Here is a 19,427-nt window from a genome sequence, read left to right as displayed (position 1 = left end):
TGGAAGGATGGAGGGGGAGGGGAGGGGAATTGATATCTCCCAAGATTAACCTTCACTTTTTAAAAATTATTGTACATGTGATTTTTTTCCTCTTCATACATTTGTGCTGCCCATGTACTCTTGGCACATTTCAATAAAATTGTTTGAAAAATTAAAAGCACTTTCTGGGATTCCAGGGTGTGTCTGCTTCCCTCCTACTTGGTCTTCTGAAGAGTCGCAGGCAGGCCAGGACACAACTACAGGCCCAGCCCTGAGAGGAGCACAGGGTGAGCCAGAGCAGCAGCCTAGTCCAGATACTAGAGCCTGGCCTGTGGTGGCACAGTGGATAGAGCTTGACCTGGAATGCTGGGGTTGCCAGTTCCAAACCCTCAGCTTGCCAGGTTAAGGCATATCATACCACAGGCATGCAATGAACAACTGAAGTGTGAAGCAATTATGAGATGATACTTCTCACCCCTTTTGTAATCAATAAATAAAATCTTAAAAAAAAAATAGATGCTAGCAACTAGAGGAGTCTTGAAAAGCCAGGTAAGTGCCTGACCAGGCGGTGCGCAGTGAATAGAGCATTGGACTGGTATGCGGAGGATGACCCAGGTTCAAGACCCTAAGGTTGCTAGCTCGAGCAAGGGGTTACTTGGTCTTCTGAAGGCCCGTGGTCAAGGCACATATGAAAAAGCAATCAATGAACAACTAAGATCGCACAACGAAAAACTGATGATTGATGCTTCCCATCTCCGTTCCTGTCTATCCCTATTTCTGATTGTCTATAAAAAAAAAAAAAAGTAACCTGGTGGTACACCATGAATTCTACCTAAGCAAGCTCAGTCTAGTAGGAGAGTCCCTTGAAAAGTACATGGTGGCATTATCAGGTGGTGGCACAATAGATAGAACATTGACCTGGGACACTGAGGATCCAGGTTTGAGGCCTGAATTTGCTGGCTTAAGCAAAGGGTCACTGGCCTGGCTGAAGGCCCCCCGCCCCCAGGTCAGGGCACATATGAGAAAGCAGTCGGTGAACGACAAAGATGCAGCAACTGAGTCGATGCTTCTCATCTCCGTCTGTTCCACCCCCTGCAAAAAATACATGGTGTTGGAAGAAAAATGAAAAACTTCAAGGGAAATTAGTCCTGTGATGTAAACACCTGCATTTTTATAAGGGAAAATAAACTTCTGTAAGATCAAAGTGAAAGTCTCCTCAGTCCCTTTATCAGTTTTGTTCTTTTCTTGTGTCACCTTGGGCAATGGTCCCTGCACATGAACTGCAGAAAATGAGGTGCAAACCACAGGAAGAGTGGGAAAAGAGCATGGTCTGAGGTTCCATCTATGCCATACAGTGTTCTGTATCATAACCACATACAAAACAACTTGATTCCTGCATACAATCTTGTGTGGGTGAGTCAGAATTTGCCTGGTCCCAAAGGTAATTTCCAACTTGATGCCACTTTAAAAAGTACTGCTATGCTGTGTATCTTTATACAATATCTTAGCCAGCTTCCCAGGTATTGTGGAGGTACATTCCTAGCAGTGGGATTGTTGGGTTAAAATTGTGTGTTTGTATAATTACATGATAGATACTAACCAGCTGTGTGTGTAATTACAACATGATACTCCCCAGCTGCGGTAGATGGGAACTTGTATATATGGGGGTGGAGGATGACAACCCAGAAGGATCCTGGCTTGTAATGGAAGAGGCAGCCTGCAGAAGTGAAAAGTACAGGGCCTTTTCATACATGTGCTTTTGAAAAAAACACTGGGAATTTACTGTGAGGTTATGAAACTACTGAAAACACATGGCATTTATTAGATAAACTGCTTCACATGGGGAGGTTTCAAATAGAACTCTGGGTAAGAAGAAACCAGTCCACCTTGCAGCCACAAACTTCAAAATGCACTGTGATTTGTTTTTAAGCCAATCATGAGGGTAAAAAGTAAATTTGCCTTTTGTCTCCCAGCACCCACTATTTATTTCTTTGTAGCAGTTTTGAGTCTCCTACACATAAGCTGTATGTACTGTATTGTGTGCACATAACAGCATTATATAAATTTTATGCTGATATACAGAATGCTCTACATCTTTACATTTGTTCTCTCACATCCTGGTATTTGCATAGCTGTTTCAGAGTTTTCCATTGCAATGATAACTCCTAAGTTCTCTGTTGATAGATCGTGACTGTTTTCCAATAGAGCCTAGCTATGACATTTCATTAAGGTATTCCCTACAAACCCGTTTGCCCACAGACATCCCTTTACTTCGTGATGAACTCCCTAATGAGCATACTTAAGCAGTTTTACAGCACTATTAATGCTCTTGGGTTAACTGGCGTTTTCCGTCGAGGTTTATTATTTGAAGAAATCATTTTAAGAACATGGACTTCAGATCCCCTCAGCACTTCTGAAGCCTAGAGACCTTGAACTCATGATTTAGCCAGCCCCCGGCCCAGGTTCCTATATGTAAAGGAAAATAGTAGGGACTCGTGTTGGTGTGCGAGTTTAAACAATACAGTCAGCGCTTAATGTTGGCCTGACTATATTTCCATTTCTTTAGGTAGGTACGCTCTGCTAGACAACGACAGTTTTCTTTTTAGTTAACATGGCTCTAGTTCATGATCAGGGCTGCAGTTATTCTGCTATTATGTCCTTGGACATTTTAGCTGTTTCCAATTTTAACACCATTATAAAACAGCACTGTGGTGAACTTTATGCAGGAATGTCCATCCATCAGCAGTGTGAGTTACTTTCTTAGGTCAGGTTCCCAGTGGGCTAAAGGTCCGTTCAGCCAACGAACCAAGCAAGCTATTTCCGGTTGCCCTTAGTAAAGATGGCAGGAGGAGGGGCGTCACCGCCGTCAGGTTGCGGCATCGATGCCCTCCCCTAACATGGCTGCCTTTGTGCTTCCCCTTGGTTTTGTCCGGTCGAGTTAACTCCAACAACTCAGTAGCGATGGTGGCGACCATGGCGGCTTCTCGCAGATTCCGCGACCTGCTGACGTTGCGTGAGTCACCTCTGACCTCTGGGGGTCCACTGCACTGTCTTGCTGTCATGGAGATCGTAGGACAGGGAGGGTCCGGGTCCCTTAAACTCAGGGATCCGTGTGTACTCCAAGGGCTCCCCAGATCTATAGGTATGTGTCTTACATTCGGGTCCCCCATGGCCCATGTCCCCAATCTGGGGTCAGTCCCAGGATCAAAGGTCTGAAGTGGTCCCCAGATTGAGGTCGTTGGTAATTGCATTCCTAATCTTAAACTCTGTATCTGCCTAAACTATTTTTAAAGGTCTATGTTCCCTAGTCTGGTGTCACTGAGATGTGTGCCCTCTGTTCTTGAAAGTGCTCCCCAATCTGGGATTATCAAAGGCTTTTTCTTCATTATCTCCCCAGGACTAACAGTCCCCACCCACCTGGGTCTAAACCTTAGCCTTCGCCCCATGGGCTCCTCTGCACAAGTTGAGGCCTCCAGAGCAGCTGGCAGTGAAGCTCCACATCACAATTATGAGTCCCTTCGGGTGACAGCTGCCCAGAAACACATTCTGCACGTACAGCTGAACCGGCCTGAGAAGAGGAATGCCATGAACAAGGCCTTCTGGAGGTCTGGCCTGCAGATCCTGGAGGCCTGACTGCAGGAGGAGGCAGGGAATGAGGGGTTGAGCAGGGGTAGAGCATGGGAAACAGACAGGAGGGTAGGGGATTCCACCCCAGACACAGCCCTTCTTCACTCCTTGTTCCTCCACAGTGAGATGGTGGAGTGTTTCAACAAGATCTCCCAAGATGCTGACTGTCGGGCTGTGGTGATCTCTGGTGCAGGAAAAATGTTCACTGCAGGTATGGGGTATACTCCACTCCCATCCCCACCTCTCCCCTCCTACTGGAAATAGAGCAATGCTTCTTTATTTTTTTTTTTAATGCAGCAAAGAATTAAAGGTTTAGTTTTAGGAAGTGGTTCACAACTAAAGACAAGTTAGCTAAATACTCAAAGACCTGGCTCCCAATGGCTTCCAGAGGATGGATTATATCGGGGGAAAATTGTTAATCATGATGACTCACGGAGTTAAGGTTGTGGTTAAGGTCATGGTCAAGGTCGTGGCTAGGGTCATGGTCTTTACTGATTGGTTGGTGCTAGGAGGGAGTATTACATTTTGGCAAAGATCAAGTTTTGGGTAGAGTGTAGCTAAATCAGTGCATTTGGTCCTGATGTCTGCCATAGTGCCATTTGGCTGCTTTTCTGGGCCTGGAGCTAAAACAGAACTGAGGCCTGGATGTTATCTCTAGTTTATCCAGAACTCTGTCTCTGTGGTCAACACACATGAGGCTTTGTTCCTAAGATTATTTGATGCTGATCAGAATGTCAATATCCACGCCTGACCACCTTAGCTGTTCATTGATTGCTTTCTCACATATGCCTTGACTGGGGGGTTCCAGCAGACAAAGTGACCCCTTGCTCGAGCCAGCAACTTTGGGCTCAAGCTGGTGAGCCTTGCTCAAACCAGATGAGCCCGCTATCAAGCTGGCGATCTCGGGTCTCAAACATGGGTCCTCCGCATCCCAGTCTGACGCTTTATCCACTGCGCCACCGCCTGGTCAGGCAGTGGTCCCTGAGCCTTAGAGGGGCACCACAACCATGGTAGATTAAGTATTAGGCCAGAATACCTGTATTCTAAGTAATACTCAGAGCAAACCACAAGTTAGTCTCTGAGTCTTCAAGACTGCCAGTAGGAAAGACCTCCAGATAAAAGGCTTAGAGTTTCGGCCCTGGCCGGTTGGCTCAGTGGTAGAGCATCAGCCTGGTGTGCAGGAGTCCCAGGTTCGATTCCCCGCCAGGGCACACAGGAGAAGCGCCCATCTGCTTCTCCACCCCTCCCCCTCTCCTTCCTCTCTGTCTCTCTCTTCTCCTCCCGCAGCCAAGGCTCCATTGGAGCAAAGTTGGCCCGGGCGCTGAGGATGGCTCCATGGCCTCTGCCTCAGGCACTAGAATGGCTCTGGTTGTGGCAGAGCGATGCCCCAGATGGGCAGAGCATTGCTCCCTGGTGGGCATGCCGGGTGGATCCCGGTCAGGTGCATGCGGGAGTCTGTCTGACTGCCTCCCCGTTTCCAACTTCAGAAAAATACAAAAAAAGAAAAAAAGAAAAAAGCTTAGAGCTTCATTTTTGCTGAAATGGAGGCAGGCAGTCACAATCTAACAGATTCCCCTGATCTGCTATCTGAATGTCCCTGATAAACATGCTGACAGCAACTCAAGCAAGCTCTTCGTGTGGCTTATACAGCATCAGTCACTGAAACTGTCTAAGCATGAGCTGTTGTGATGACTTACCTGAAATTTACATTATGTTTTCTGGCTGGGGTCTGTAATTGCAAGGCTCAGAAAAACAGTTTTAGTTCTCAATAATTGCAAGGCAAAGGATGGGAAAAGAACAAAACACTATCAGGAGGGCTGCAGCCAAAAACTTTCATTAGAAAAATTCAGGAACCAGTCTGATCCGCAGGTAAAAAATAAGATTTTAAAGACAACCAAATTGGAATCTACTATCCACAGTTGGGCATGATGCTTCCTATTAGAATAATTTTTCTCTCTAAAATCACCCTCATTTTTCCCTGGCCGACAAATAGCTCAGTTGGTTAGAGCATTGTCCTGATATGCAAAGGTTGTTGGTTCAATCCCTGGTCAAAGCACATACAGAAATAGATTAGCCTGACCAGGTGGTGGCGCAGTGGATAGAGCGTCGGACTGGGATGCGGAAGGACCCAGGTTCGAGACCCTGAGGTCGTCAGCTTGAGCGCGGGCTCATCTGGCTTGAGGAAAGAGCTCACCAGCTTGGACCCAGGGTTGCTGGCTCCAGCAGGGGGTTACTCGGTCTGCTGAAGGCCCGCGGTCAAGGCACATATGAGAAAGCAATCAATGAACAACTAAGAAGTCGCAATGTGCAACAAGAAACTGATGATTGATGCTTCTCATCTCTCTCCATTCCTATCTGTCTGTCCCTATCTATCTCTGCCTCTGTAAAAAAAAAAAAAGAAATAGATTAATGTTTCTGTCTGTCTCTCTCTCTGCCTTCCTCTCTCTGAAATCAATCAATAATTTTTAAAACATAAAATAACCCTCATTTTATCAAAGATAACTAAAGACTAATTTATTGTATAAATCTAGTTTCAATAAATTTGGCCTGGCCTGACCAGGCAGTGGTGCAGTGGATAGAGCATTGGACTGGGACGCAGAGGACCCAGTTTCAGAAACCCCAAGGTCGTCCGCTTGAGCAGGGGATCACTCGGTCTGCTATAGCCCCCCTGTCAAGGCACATATGAGAAAGCAATCAATGAACAACTAAGGTGCCGCAACAAAGAATTGATGCTGCTCATCTTTCTCCCTTTCTGTCTGTCTGTCCCTATCTGTCCCTCTGTCTGTCTCTCTATGTCTCTGCCATAAATAAATAAATAAATAGATTCGGCCTGTGTGCGTGAGTATGACAAGAATAGTAATTGATCATATAGACTCTTTTAAATCTGCTTTTCTGGAATTTCATGAGGAATCTCCAGATTGAACTTTAGCCTCTCAGGGCTAAGAGGCCAAGCTACACAGTAGCCATCAACATTTGCCTGCAATACCTATCGATTTCCTTTGTTCCTTTTCCAGAAAGACTGTTGTGAACCCTGTGAGTAAGATACCAGGCCAAGGAGCTTTTATCGGCTTCCAAAGTTAATCTTAAGTCCTTAAAGCTTTCTGATGCTCTCTAGAGTCTATGCACGTCTCTCTCAAACATGACATTCCATTCAAAGTCTTGGTAATACACCAGTTTCCAATTGTGTCCTGTTATAAAACAGAACATATTCTTATTGAATTTATGCAGACAACCATATTGCTGTGTAGTAATAATAACCATTCAGAGTTTCCAAACTTCTAGAAGGATCGGGTAGGGAGTAAAATATAAATGTTTCAATATAAGTGGTGCTGCTTTTTTTCTTTTTCTAAAGATTTTATTTCTTGATTTTAGAGAGAAGTGAGAGAGAGAGAAAGCCGTGGTGGCATAGTAGTGGGAAGTATAAACTCATAGCGGTTGCTTCTCATATCTGCCTTGACCCAGCAATTTCAGGGTTTCTAACCCAAGCCCTCAGCATTCCAGGTCCACACTTTTTTTTTTCTTCAGGTCCACACTTTTATCCACTGCACTACCACAGATCAGAGAAGCAATGCGTCTTAATTAGGGTTTTCTTTTTTTTTTTCCTTTTCTTTTGCAGGGAGGGAGGGAGAGAGAGAGAACAGAGAGAGGTGAGTTGCATCAACTCATAGTTGCGTCACTTTAGTTGTTCATTAATTGCTTTTCATACATGCCTTGCCCGGGGGGCTCAAGCTGAGCTAGTGATCCCTTGCCCAAGCCAGCAACCTTGGACTTTAAGCCGGCAACCTTGAATTTCAAGCTATTAACTTTCGGATTGTGTTGATGATCCCACATTCAAACCGGCAACCCCACACTCAAGCTAGCGACCTCGGGGTTTTGAACCTGGGACGTTAGCATCCCAGGTCAATGCTCTGTCCACTGTGCCACCACTGGTCAGTCCTTAATTAGGGTTTTCAACAGCTTTTTAAATTTAATTTTTCTATTGATTTGAGAGAGTAAGGGAGAGAAAGAGAGAAAAGCATCAACTCATCATTCCATCTCGTATGCACCCTGACCAGGGTTCAAACCTATGACCTCATTGGACTGGGATGATGTTTTATCCACTGAGTCACCCAGCCCACAACCTTGGCATATTGGCATGATGCTGTAACCAACTGCACCACCTATCCAGGACTCTTTCAGCAGCTTCTAACTTCTTCTTTTATCATTTTTTGAAATTAAAAACATTCAATTCAGAAATTAGTCCTAACAGAACATGACAGGAAGTCTGGAGTCTGGACTTAAAACCCTCAACTTCTGAGAGTCTTTTTAAAAATTTTGTCAGTCAAGTGTGGTATAATAATAACATGCTTTCATGCAGTTATCCAACACACATGAACTGATTTCCAGTTTCATTTCTGTTAGATTTTTTGATCGTCCCTCAGGTCTGTTCCTTAGCTGTGTAATTTCCATTGACCAGATTCACTGACTCCTTTGTCATCTCTATTCTGCGTTAAATCTGTTCAGTAAATTTTTTTTAAAAGCACATGCGCGAGAGAGAGACAGGAAAGGAGAGGGATGAGAAGCATCAATTTGTTGTGGCACCTTAGTTCACTCATTGCTTTCTTTCTTTTTTTTTTTTTTTTTTTTTTCTGAAGCTGGAAACGGGGAGAGACAGTCAGACAGACTCCCGCATGCGCCCGACCGGCACCCGGCACGCCCACCAGGGGCTACGCTCTGCCCACCAGGGGGCGATGCTCTGCCCCTCCGGGGCGTGGCTCTGCCGCGACCAGAGCCACTCCAGCACCTGGGGCAGAGGCCAAGGAGCCATCCCCAGCGCCCGGGCCATCTTTGCTCCAATGGAGCCTTGGCTGCGGGAGGGGAAGAGAGAGACAGAGAGGAAGGGGGGGGTGGAGAAGCAAATGGGCGCTTCTCCTATGTGCCCTGGCCGAGAATCGAACCCAGGTCCCCCCGCACACCAGGCCGATGCTCTACCGCTGAGCCAACCGGCCAGGGCATTCATTGCTTTCTTATGTGCCTTGACCGAGGGCTACAGCTGAGCCAGTGACCCCTTGCTCAAGTCAGAGACCTCTGGGCTCAAACCAGCGACCATGTGGTCATGTCTATGATCCCATGCTCAAGCTGGCAAACCTATGCTCAAGCTGGTGAGCCTGTGCTCAAGCCGGTGACCTTGGGGTTTCAAACCTGGGACGTCAGCATCCCAGGTCAATGCTCTATCCACTGCACCACCATCGGTCAGGCTCCAGTGATTATTTTTAATTTCTGGTTTTGTCATTCAGAGTTCTCAATTTTCCATTTGGTTCTTTTTTTTATACTTTCCATCACTCTGCTGAAGTTTCATGTCTTTTTATTTATCACGAGCATATCTATCTTTATTTTTTTTTTAAAGATTTTTTTTTAAAGACTGAGATTTTATTTAAAAAAATTTTTTTTTATTTATTTATTCATTTTAGAGCGGGGAGAGAGAGAGAGAGGGGGGGGAGGGGAGACAGAGAGAGAGAAGGGGGGAGGAGCTGGAAGCATCAACTCCCATATGTGCCTTGACCAGGCAAGCCCAGGGTTTCGAACCGGCGACCTCAGCATTTCCAGGTCGACGCTTTATCCACTGCGCCACCACAGGTCAAGCCAAGCATATCTATCTTTGAGTCATTAAGCATAGTTATAGTGGCTGCTTGAAAATCTTTGTCTCCTAATTCCCACATCTGGTTTGCCTTCAGGTCAATCTCTGTTTATTATCTTTTCTTTTGAAAAAAATGAGTCTCATTCCTTTTTCTTTGTATTTGGAGTAGGTTTGGACTGTATCCTGGATATTGGAATATTGGAAGATGTTGTAGAAACTCTGGAACCTACTATAGAACTCCAAAGAGTGTTGAGTTTCCTGTTTTAATCAGCTTAGTTGGAATCAGTTTTTAAATCTCTCGGGCTGCATGCATGCTTCATGTCAGCAAGCAATTCAGGCAGTTTACACACAGAATTGGGAACTCCCTTCTCTGGTTGTCTCTTTTCTTGAATTTACCACCTCACTTTTCAGCAGCTAGGGTCACCCTGAGTCTCTCTTCTGGCTCTTCAAGCACAAATGCAACTTGGCCTCAGGCTCAAAGCTTTAAAACCAGGTAACTCACTTGGTGCCAGAAAGCTTCTTTTAAGTGATAATTCTCTCCAGAATTTTCCCTGTCCAGTAGTTGTTTGTAGCTTATCCAACCAGAGCCCATAGTTACTGTATCTTCTCTGAGAAGATCCATAAGGAAAGCTAAGCATCACCTACAGCAGCGGTTCTCAACCTGTGGGTCGCGACCCCGGCGGGGGTCAAACGACCAAAACACAGGGGTCACCTAAAGCCATCGGAAATACAGATTTCTGGATTGCAGTTGCCGCTGCTTCAGGCGCAGACCCCACTGCCAGCTCTGCAGTGGCCCATCCCACCCGGCAGTGAGTGGTGCCTTCCAACTCAAGAGCAAATTTTTCAAAACATAAAACAAGAATATAGTCGTTGCCCTGGCCAGATAGCTTGGTTGGTTGGAGCATCCTCCTGAAGTGCATACATTGCCAGTTCAATCCCCAGACGGCACATACAGGAACAGCTCGATGTTCCTGTCTCTCTGTCTTTCTCACATAAAAATAAAATAAAATAAAAAATAAAAGTATATAGTCATTATCGGAGGTAAAAACATTTAGAAGTTGTTCTTAATCAGAATGAAGCTTTTACTTCAGAAAGTCAGCCTCACTCCTTGGTACTCATAGCACTGAGTTCTCCAGGTTCCACCTGGGTGAAGAAGGAGCAGCCTACGTTTACTCTACAAGTTGGAATCAGGTGTGTCTCTTGAAAGACTATGAAAATACAATTAGGGAGGGTTATGAGCAAGCAGAGCAGAAGAATGTGAATCTTGTGAAATATGCACATGATTAGGTTATGCGACGATATGGGGCCACGAGCTACATGTCCTGAAGCTTTCTTACGTGTCTGGGTTCCAGGTGTGACCTCAGGAGATGGCTGCTGTGTACTTTTTGCAACTGGTTTGATACCACATTTCAGCTCCAACTTTGCAACTTGAGAACACTTTTCTGCAGGTCCATTTTATACTACTTGAAAGACCTTAAAATGTTCTGGTTGCCATAGCATATCTTTCTTTTCTTTTTAGATTTTGTTTATTGATTTTTTAGAGAATGGAGTGGAGGGAGAAGTGGGATGCATCAACTCATAGTTGTTGCTTCCTGTATGTGCCTTGACCAGGCAAGCCCAGGGATTCGAACTGGCAACCTCAGTGTTACAGGTCAGCACTTTATCCATTGTACCACCACATTGTCAGACTCTTTCTTTTCTGCTCATCTAATAAACAGCCATGTCCTACTGTGATAGATTTTCCAAAAATACCTGGAGCGGTATTTTAGCAAATTATGACCTCAGTGGCACTCAACAGCTTTCTTTTTTTTTTTTTTGTATTTTTCTGAAGCTGGAAATGGGGAAAGATAGTCAAACAGATTCCCACATGTGCCCGACCGGGATCCACCCGGCACGCCCACCAGGGGCAACGCTCTGCCCACCAGGGGACGATGCTCTGCCCCTCCAGGGCGTTGCTCTGCAGGGACCAGAGCCACTCTAGCGCCTGGGGCAGAGGCCAAGGAGCCATCCCCAGCGCCCGGGCCATCTCTGCTCCAATGGAGTCTCTCTGCGGGAGGGGAAGAGAGAGACAGAGAGGAAGGGGGGGGTGGAGAAGCAAATGGGCGCTTCTCCTATGTACCCCGCCCGGGAATCGAACCCGGGTCCCCCGCATGCCAGGCCAACGCTCTACTGCTGAGCCAACCGGCCAGGGCCTCAACAGCTTTCTGCACAGGGCCCAGCCCCATGCTGGGAGCTCAGTGATGACTGAGACAGCCCCAGGTCCTGTCTTTATGGTGTTCCCAACTCAGTGGGGAAGCAGACAGTAAAAGATCTATTTTTTGTTTGTTTCTTCTGTTAACATCTTTGCACATTCCTCCCTCTGTTTCAACATTCCACGAGGACACTCCCGTGCCAGCCCCTCCCTGGCGCCAGGGACCCAGAAGCAGGAATCAGCCCCTGTCTCTGACCCCTTGCCCTCATACAGCACATGCCTGAGAAGCGGGACATGAAGGTTCATCTGTAGCTGTCCCAGGCCTGGTGCCCTCATGTTTCAGCTCCCAGCTGATGGTGGCTATCTCGCTCATCCCATAATAGCAGGACTCAGAGGGCCAGAGAGAAGAAACTCAGTTTATTAGTAGTTTTAAGGATAGAATGGAACTACGAATTTAAACAGAAGAGAAAATATAGCCCACACTTATTTAGCATTCGTGGAGGGTCTAAGCACTTCACTCATAGGCAGTCCCTGGGTTACAAACAAGGTAGGTTAGGTTTGAAACTTTTTAAGTATTTATATGCACAGAAAGATAAAAAATAAATACTATATTAAGACAAACATCTAAGTTGCATTTAATAGGTAAATGTACCTATTCCAACTTACATACAAATGTAACTTAAGAACAAATCTACAGAACCTATCTCATTCTTAACCCAAGGACTGCCAGTAATTAATTCTCACCACAACCCTACAGGACAGGTTTCGTTCCCATGCCCTTTTTTTAAAATTTAATTTTTATTGATCGATTTTATTGATTTTAGAGAGAGATAAAGAAGAGCAGGTGGGGGGGGGCAGGAAGCATCAACCCGTAGTTGCTTCTCACATGTGTCTTAACCCTGCAAGCTTGGGGCCTTGAACTGGCAACACCAACATTCCAGGTCTATGCTCTATCTACTGTGCCACCACAGGTCAGGCTCATTCCTAGTTTACTTTTATTTATTTATTTTTTAACTGAGAAGAGGGAAAATAGTGAGACAGACTCCTGCATGCACCCTGACCGGGATCCACCTCTCAACCCCTGTCTGGGGCTGGGGCTTGAATCGACTGAACTATTTTTAGTGCCTAAGGCTGACACTTGGACCAACTGAGTTATCTTTAGCACCCAGGGTGATGCTCAAACCAGTCAAGCCATTGGCTGTGGGAAGAGAAAAGAAAAAGAAGGGGGAGAGGGAAGGGAAGAGAAGCAGATGGTTGCTTCTGTGTGCCCTGAGCAGGATTCGAACCCAGGGTTTTTTATATGCTAGGCTGAAGTTCTATCCACTGAGCAAACCGGCCAGGGCTCATCCCCATTTTATTTGTATGGAAACTTTGGCCCAGAGAGAAGAAATACACAGTTCTCACAAGTGGTAAGTGACAGAGCTGGGATTTTCAACCTCAGGGTGGCTGCAGAGTTCTTGCTAATAACTGCTAAGTGATTATACCCCAGGTATCTGGAGTGCTGGTTCAAAGCAAGGGCTCTGGCCCCAGCAGCCAGCCACCTCCCATAGCTGCCTCCTGCACACACCCCTTCGCCTCTCTGTGTGGCCGTTTCCTCATCTGAAGAGAATGGAGATAACATCAGCACCTACCTCGGGTTGCTGTGAGGAATCAGTGAGCGCGCACGCATTATATGTTGATACGTGTTAACACTTTTTTGGATGTAGGCGTTATTATTGGTGATTATGAAAACTTCATTGTGATTATGAATGATACCTAAAGCATTTCAAGATTCACAGGGGAACAAGATGGGGGACTTCTCTTGTACCCCTGGCTGGGGACCCTTTATTTCAAGGGGTTCTGAAAGCCAGCATTTGCAGGTCCAGGTAAGTCAGGTAAACCAGAAAAACCAATTGGAGGAGGGATCACAAGGTGCCAAGCTGGGCTTGTTCTGGGAGGAAGTGTGGCCCCTGTGGGTCACTTGGGCTTCTCAGGCATGGAGGGGAAGGCAGCAAAGGCGGTCGGACTGATCTGGCCTCGGCTGAAGTGGAGTCTGTGATGGTAGTGACTTGTGAGGCCGTTCATGTCAGGCTCTTCACAGGGCCTCTGACCTCTGTCTCCTGGAGGCCTTGCAGCCCCGTCAGCTCTCAAAAGGGCTTTACCCTCGTTTTACAGAGAAGACACCGAAGACTCAGAGGATGAAGTGACCTGACCAAAGTCACACACGGGGTCCCAATTTAAACATATTTAACTTGCACAAATTCAGCTCTACCCTGAGCCAACACTCCTCCCTTCTCACTTATTTAAACAAACTGTGGAGGTGACCAAGCCTGAGAGTCGGGGTTGTGGATGTGCATGGAAATGATTTTTCAGATTTGTTAACTGAATTGTTAGAGGACAGGCAACAGGATGAGAAAGATTAAGCCTGGGAGGAAGAAAGTGAAGGATGATTCTGCTCAGAACTATCTCATATCTCTGTCTTACTAGAGTAGAAGCCAAAGTCCACCCCTTGGCCCCTGAGGCCCCACACAACTGGCCCCATCACTTCTCACTTCTCTGATCTTGACTCTTCCCACTTTCCCCCTTGCACATTCCACTCCAGCTACCTTGGCCTCCTGGACATCCTCACACAGACCAGGGCCATTCCTCCCACCGGCCTTTGCACTGGCTGTTCCTGACATCTGGAGCTCTCATCCCAGATGTCCCTATGTCTCCCTGCCTCTCTTCCACATCTCTACTCAAATGTCATTTTTTCAGTGAGAAAGTCCCTGACCACCTAAAATTAATACTGCAGCAGCCCTCACCACACACACACACACACACACTCTCTCTCTCTCTCTCTCTCTTTCTCATTTTCCTTCTTTAGTTATAGTATTTATCATCATCTGACAAAATGTTTTCATCTGTGTTTTTCTCTCCCATGTGGCAGCTCCATGAGGGCAGGAACTGTCTGTATTGTTCATTTATTGAGCAGCTACTATGTACTAGCTCCTGTTCAGGCATTGGGGATACAGTGGTGGACAAAAAGACAGAAATTCTCTGCTTCTGGAGCTCTCATCCTAGATGGGAGACAGGCACTGAATGATATAAGCACAGAATTATGTGGTAACAGGTGGGCAGTGTAGGAGATGGAGCGTGATGGGCTGCTATTTTGCTCCAGTAGCCAAAGCAGACCTTTCTGACAAGGTGACCTCTGAGCTGTGGCATGGATAGAGTGATGGAGTGAGTCTTGGGACCACCACAGGGGGCAGGACTATTTTAGGCAAACAGAACAAGAAGCCCAAAGGTCCTAGGAAGGGAATGTGCTGTGTTGTTGGAACTGTTGGAGGCCTGTGTACCCAAAGGAGTAGGTTGAAAATAATTTTTTTCTTTTCAGTGAGAGAGAGATAGGAAGGGAAAGATGAGAAACGTCAACTCATAGTTGCAGCACCTTAGTTGTTCATTGATTGCTTTCTCATATGTGCCTTGCCCCAGGGGCTCCAGCCAAGCCGGTGACCCCTTGCTTAAGCCAGAGACCTTGGGCTCAAGCCAACAACCCTGGGCTTCAAGCCAGCGACCTTTGGACTCAAGCCAGTGACCATGGGGTTATGCCTATGATCCCATGTTCAAGCCAGCAAACCCCGAGCTCAAGCTAGTGAGGCCGTGCTCAAGCTGGACGAGCTCACACTCAAGCTGGCAACCTCAAGGTTTCAAATCTGGGTCCTCAGCATCCCAGGCCGATGCTCTATTCACTGCACCACCACCTAATCAGGTGGAAATGATTTTTGTGCAGAGCTGGTAAGGTATTGGCAAAGACCTGGCATTCTAATTAAGTGGGATGGCAGGGAAGAAGAGAGGGTCCTGAATGTTCCCTGTGGCTGTGTGTGAACAGCAGACTGTATGGGGCTGGGGGGGGGGTGTGGAAGCCCAGAGACCAGGGCACACCATGGACTCCAGAGCAGGGATAATGGAGACTGACAAGTGAGGGAAAGGTCAGGTTTGAAATTGTCTTGCAGTTGGAACCCCCAGAATTGCTCCACCTCACATCTTCCTATCCCAGGAAACTAGCACCATAAACTCAATTGCTCAAGGCAAAAACCTTGACCACCAAGACATCTAGCATAATGGTGAAAAGCACGATTCGTGGTACTGGGTTCGAAATCACAGTTCCACTACTCACAAGCCAGTGTGGACTTGGGCAAGTGGTGTAAGTTCCCTGTGCCTCAGTTTACAACCTAAATTGTAGATAGTAATAGTACCCACCTCATAGGGTTGTTGTGAGAACAAAGTGAGTCGTGAGAGACTCAATAAATGTTAACTTTTATTATTTCACATCCCCTCGCTAAGCCCTACGTGAGTTGCTTTCTCCACTGTAGTGGTTTGTGGGTGTAAATAGGCTCAGCCTGGGTTCTCGACTCTACCTAGGTAGGGCCTGAGAGGCTGAGTCTCCTCACACCTCCCCACCAGGTATCGACCTAATGGACATGGCTTCAACTATCCTTCAGCCTGAAGGAGATGATGTGGCCCGCATAAGCTGGAACCTCCGTAACATCATCGCCAAATACCAAGAGACCTTCAGCGTCATCGAGAAGGTGACTCTGGGGAGCTGGTAGGGCATCCTTCCTGTCCACCTCTCCTGGGACAGCCCTGATTCCGCCTCTCGTGTTTTCTTCCAGTGTCCTAAACCGGTGATCGCAGCCATCCACGGGGGCTGCATTGGCGGAGGTGAGTGCATCCACCCATCCCGGAACTCATTCTTGGCTGCATGCCTATTGGCTGTCGCCCTTCCGCCTCAGCCAATGGCCTCCAGCCTCAGATCCGTCGCTGGATAGATTTTGTACCAAAGTGCTAGGCGGTGGCCTGGGTAGAGGGGTTGGTCCTTGAGGTTGTTTAGTGTTCCTGGCCTCTACTTCCCAGGTGTGGACCTCATCACTGCCTGTGACATCCGGTACTGTGCCCAGGATGCTTACTTTCAGGTGAAGGTGAGCCATCCTCCTGAGCTTCTGTTTCCTTGAATCCTGCTTAGAGTTGGGCATTGAGTGGCAGAGCAAGGACAGCGCAGGTTAAGGAGGTGGGAGTGACTAGAGAGAGCCTGGAGTGAGCCCAGAGGGCTTCATGGAAGAGTTAGTCAGAACTGACCCTTAAAAAGTAAGAGTCAGCCCTGGCCGGTTGGCTCAGTGGTAGAGCGTCGGCCTGGCGTGCAGGAGTCCCGGGTTCGATTCCCAGCCAGGGCACACAGGAGAAGCGCCCATCTGCTTCTCCACCCCTCCCCCTCTTCTTCCTCTCTGTCTCTCTCTTCCCCTCCCACAACCAAGGCTTCATTGGAGCAAAGATGGCCTGGGCGCTGGGCTTCCACCCCTCCCCCCAGCCCCATACAGTCTGCTGTTCACACACAGCCACAGGGAACATGTAGACACTTCAGGACCCTCTCTTCTTCCCTGCCATCCCACTTAATTAGAATGCCAGGTCTTTGCCAATACCTTACCAAAGATGGCCTGGGCGCTGGGGATGGCTCCATGGCCTCTGCCTCAGGCGCTAGAGTGGCTCTGGTCGCACAGAGCGACGCCCCCTGGTGGGCGTGCCGGTTGGATCCCGATCGGGCACATGAGGGAGTCTGTCTGACTGCCTCCCTGTTTCCAGCTTCAGAAAAATACAAAAAAAAAAAAAAAGTAAGAGTCAATTATAGTGGCACAGTGGATGGAGTGTAGTCTAGTGGCACAGTGGATGGAGCCTTGACCTGGAATGCTGAGGTCGCTGGTTTAAGGCCCAGGGTTTGCCCAATCAAAGCACATACCAGGAGCAACTGCTGCAAGTTGATGCCTCTTGCTCCTCTCCCCATCTCTCTCTCTCTAAAATCAATAAATAAAACCTTAAAAAAAAAAAAAGTAAGGTTTAGTCATGGAAGAAGTTAAGCATGGTCATGCAGTCCAGGTGAGGTTGGGAATGAGTAAAAGAATGGGGCCAGGGGAAGGCTGAGGGAAGCTGAAGGCCCATATGTTTACTGCATCATGAGGTCAGTGCCAGAGTGGTCAGGAGAGAGGATGGAACCCGTGGATGCAGTAAGGGGGTAACTGAGCACGGTTAAGGAGGAACTCCCTCTGGAGATGGAAGTGGTTGACCCAGAGGAATTGAGTTGGCAGAGGAATTGGAAGTTGGGCTCTATTCTGGACTAAAGGAAACTCCATGAGTGAAAGTATATGGATGGAAATGGAATGGAATATTGGAGGGAGGGTTGAGTTAAGGGTGAAGTGGGACCTCTGCAGTAAGTGCAGAATTTTCGCTGGTATTGAGGTTGCATGGGGGCCAATACTGGGCAGAAACCAAGCACTGACAGGGTTGCTCCCCCCAGGAGGTGGATGTGGGTCTGGCCGCCGATGTAGGAACACTGCAGCGTCTGCCCAGAGTCATCGGAAGCCAGAGGTGGGTGGGGAAACCTGGGGGAGGAGACCAAAGGGCCTCTCCTGGACGGGAATGCCTGCTGTTCCCTGATATACCCTGCCTTCCTGCAGTCTGGTCAACGAGCTGGCCTTCACCGCCCGCAAGATGATGGCTGACGAGGCCCTGAGCAGTGGACTGGTCAGGTAGGGCTGCGCATGTGCTGGTGAAAAGCTCAGGGGCAGCCAGGCCTGTTGGGCTTTCTGGGTCCCCGTGTCCTCCTTTCTTTGAGTTATTTATTTTAGTCTTGTACCCTGACCTCATTGGTCCATTTCATGGGAAGAGATGAGGTGTCTTCTGCTTTCTACCGTGATTGGCCACTTCTAATATGGGAGAGAGGGGAAAGAGCCCTTCTCAGACCCAATTCCTGATGCTCTTCATCCGCAGCCGAGTATTCCCAGACAAAGAGGTCATGCTTGACGCGGCCTTTGCCCTGGCAGCGGAGATTTCCAGCAAAAGCCCTGTGGCAGTTCAAGGCACCAAAGTCAACCTGCTCTACTCCCGCGACCATTCGGTGGCCGAGGGCCTCAACTACATGGTGAGGCTCTCTATCTGACCAATTACAGCCCTTCCCCGATGCCAGAGCAACCAATCAGGGCTCAGCAGCCTCTGTAGGCCTTGTCATTTGATTGGTGTGCTGCTATGTTCCGTTTTTTATTGGTCCAACTCCAGTCTTGACCTATCCTTTCCATTACCCACTTACTCTCTTTATCAGACTGCCTGGAACATGGGCATGCTGCAAACCCAGGACATCATGAAGTCCGTCCAGGCAGCAATGGAGAAGAAGGAACTGAAGAGCGTCACCTTCTCCAAGCTCTGAGAGCCCTCCCTTAACGTCCCAAGCCCTGGTGCTACCTTGTACCTATGTTTCCTTATCCTTCGAGAGGGAGGATTAGTGAAGATTCTCACCTTGCTGCCTTCTTACCCAGTCTCTCAATTTATAACTTTATGACGCTGATTTCTTCATGCCCAGGTCCGTATCTTCACCACACTAACAATAAAGTGAAATAAAGAATCTGGTGTCCTTATTGGAGACGGAGAGGCAGAAAGGGGCTAAGAGACACATGGGGGTCCATGGACCGCAGTTGTGCTGAAGGTTGGGGGGAGAGCTTTGACCAATGAGGATGGGAGCCATGCAGGTGATGACCATTCAGAGCTGGCAGTAGACAAGCCAGGGCCAATAGAAAGTCTGGTATGGGTGGAGCAGAGAAAAGTCACATGGCTCTGGGTTCAAAGGCTACAGTTGATATCCCTGCCTGCTTCAGGCTTGAGGGTGGTGTTACCCGGCCTGACTCCCACTCACTGCACAGTGCTGGTGCTAGAGTCCAGCTAGGGTTCCATTGCTACCCAAACTCCAGCCAGCTGCCTCATTTCTTTAAGTTTTGGGTTTTCTCATCCATGTACATATACATCCATATACTTCCACCCTCCTGGATTTATGCTTGGAATGAATACAAGAGACCGAGCATAAATTTAGTGCCTTCTATATGCCAAATCCTGTCCTGAGCCTTTATTAACTTACTGACTTCTTTCAAGGACCTATGAAGTTGGTACTATTGATATCCCCATTTTACAGATGGGCAAATGGGTAAATTGCAGGTAAGGCACTGATCCAAAACA

At 47.5% G+C, this 19,427-nt stretch overlaps 1 protein-coding gene across 1 annotated transcript; it reads left to right on the top strand.

Moving 5' to 3' along the window:
* Window positions 1-2,835: 2,835 nt before the first annotated feature.
* Window positions 2,836-18,822, top strand: ECH1 (enoyl-CoA hydratase 1). The gene is made up of 10 exons (XM_066243197.1): window positions 2,836-2,992; window positions 3,377-3,584; window positions 3,729-3,817; window positions 15,840-15,964; window positions 16,049-16,097; window positions 16,290-16,354; window positions 17,722-17,792; window positions 17,882-17,953; window positions 18,195-18,345; window positions 18,523-18,822. Exons 1-10 carry the CDS (start codon window positions 2,941-2,943, stop codon window positions 18,625-18,627), a joined length of 987 nt encoding a protein of 328 aa, XP_066099294.1. The 5' UTR covers window positions 2,836-2,940; the 3' UTR covers window positions 18,628-18,822.
* Window positions 18,823-19,427: the final 605 nt, after the last annotated feature.

The sequence above is a fragment of the Saccopteryx bilineata genome, chromosome 9, assembly GCF_036850765.1.
Source record: "Saccopteryx bilineata isolate mSacBil1 chromosome 9, mSacBil1_pri_phased_curated, whole genome shotgun sequence".
Lineage (NCBI taxonomy): Eukaryota > Metazoa > Chordata > Mammalia > Chiroptera > Emballonuridae > Saccopteryx > Saccopteryx bilineata.
The sequence above is the reverse complement of the archived record's forward strand: the minus strand, read 5'-3'. Positions and strand labels throughout refer to the sequence as shown.

Excerpts from the sequence above, each read along its gene's own strand:
- ECH1 (XM_066243197.1), top strand. The coding sequence starts at position 2,941 with ATGGTGGCGACCATGGCGGCTTCTCGCAGATTCCGCGACCTGCTGACG. Across the intron at positions 2,993-3,376 it reads CCGCGACCTGCTGACGTTGC|GACTAACAGTCCCCACCCAC; the intron begins GTGAGTCACCTC and ends TTATCTCCCCAG. Across the intron at positions 16,355-17,721 it reads ATGCTTACTTTCAGGTGAAG|GAGGTGGATGTGGGTCTGGC; the intron begins GTGAGCCATCCT and ends TGCTCCCCCCAG.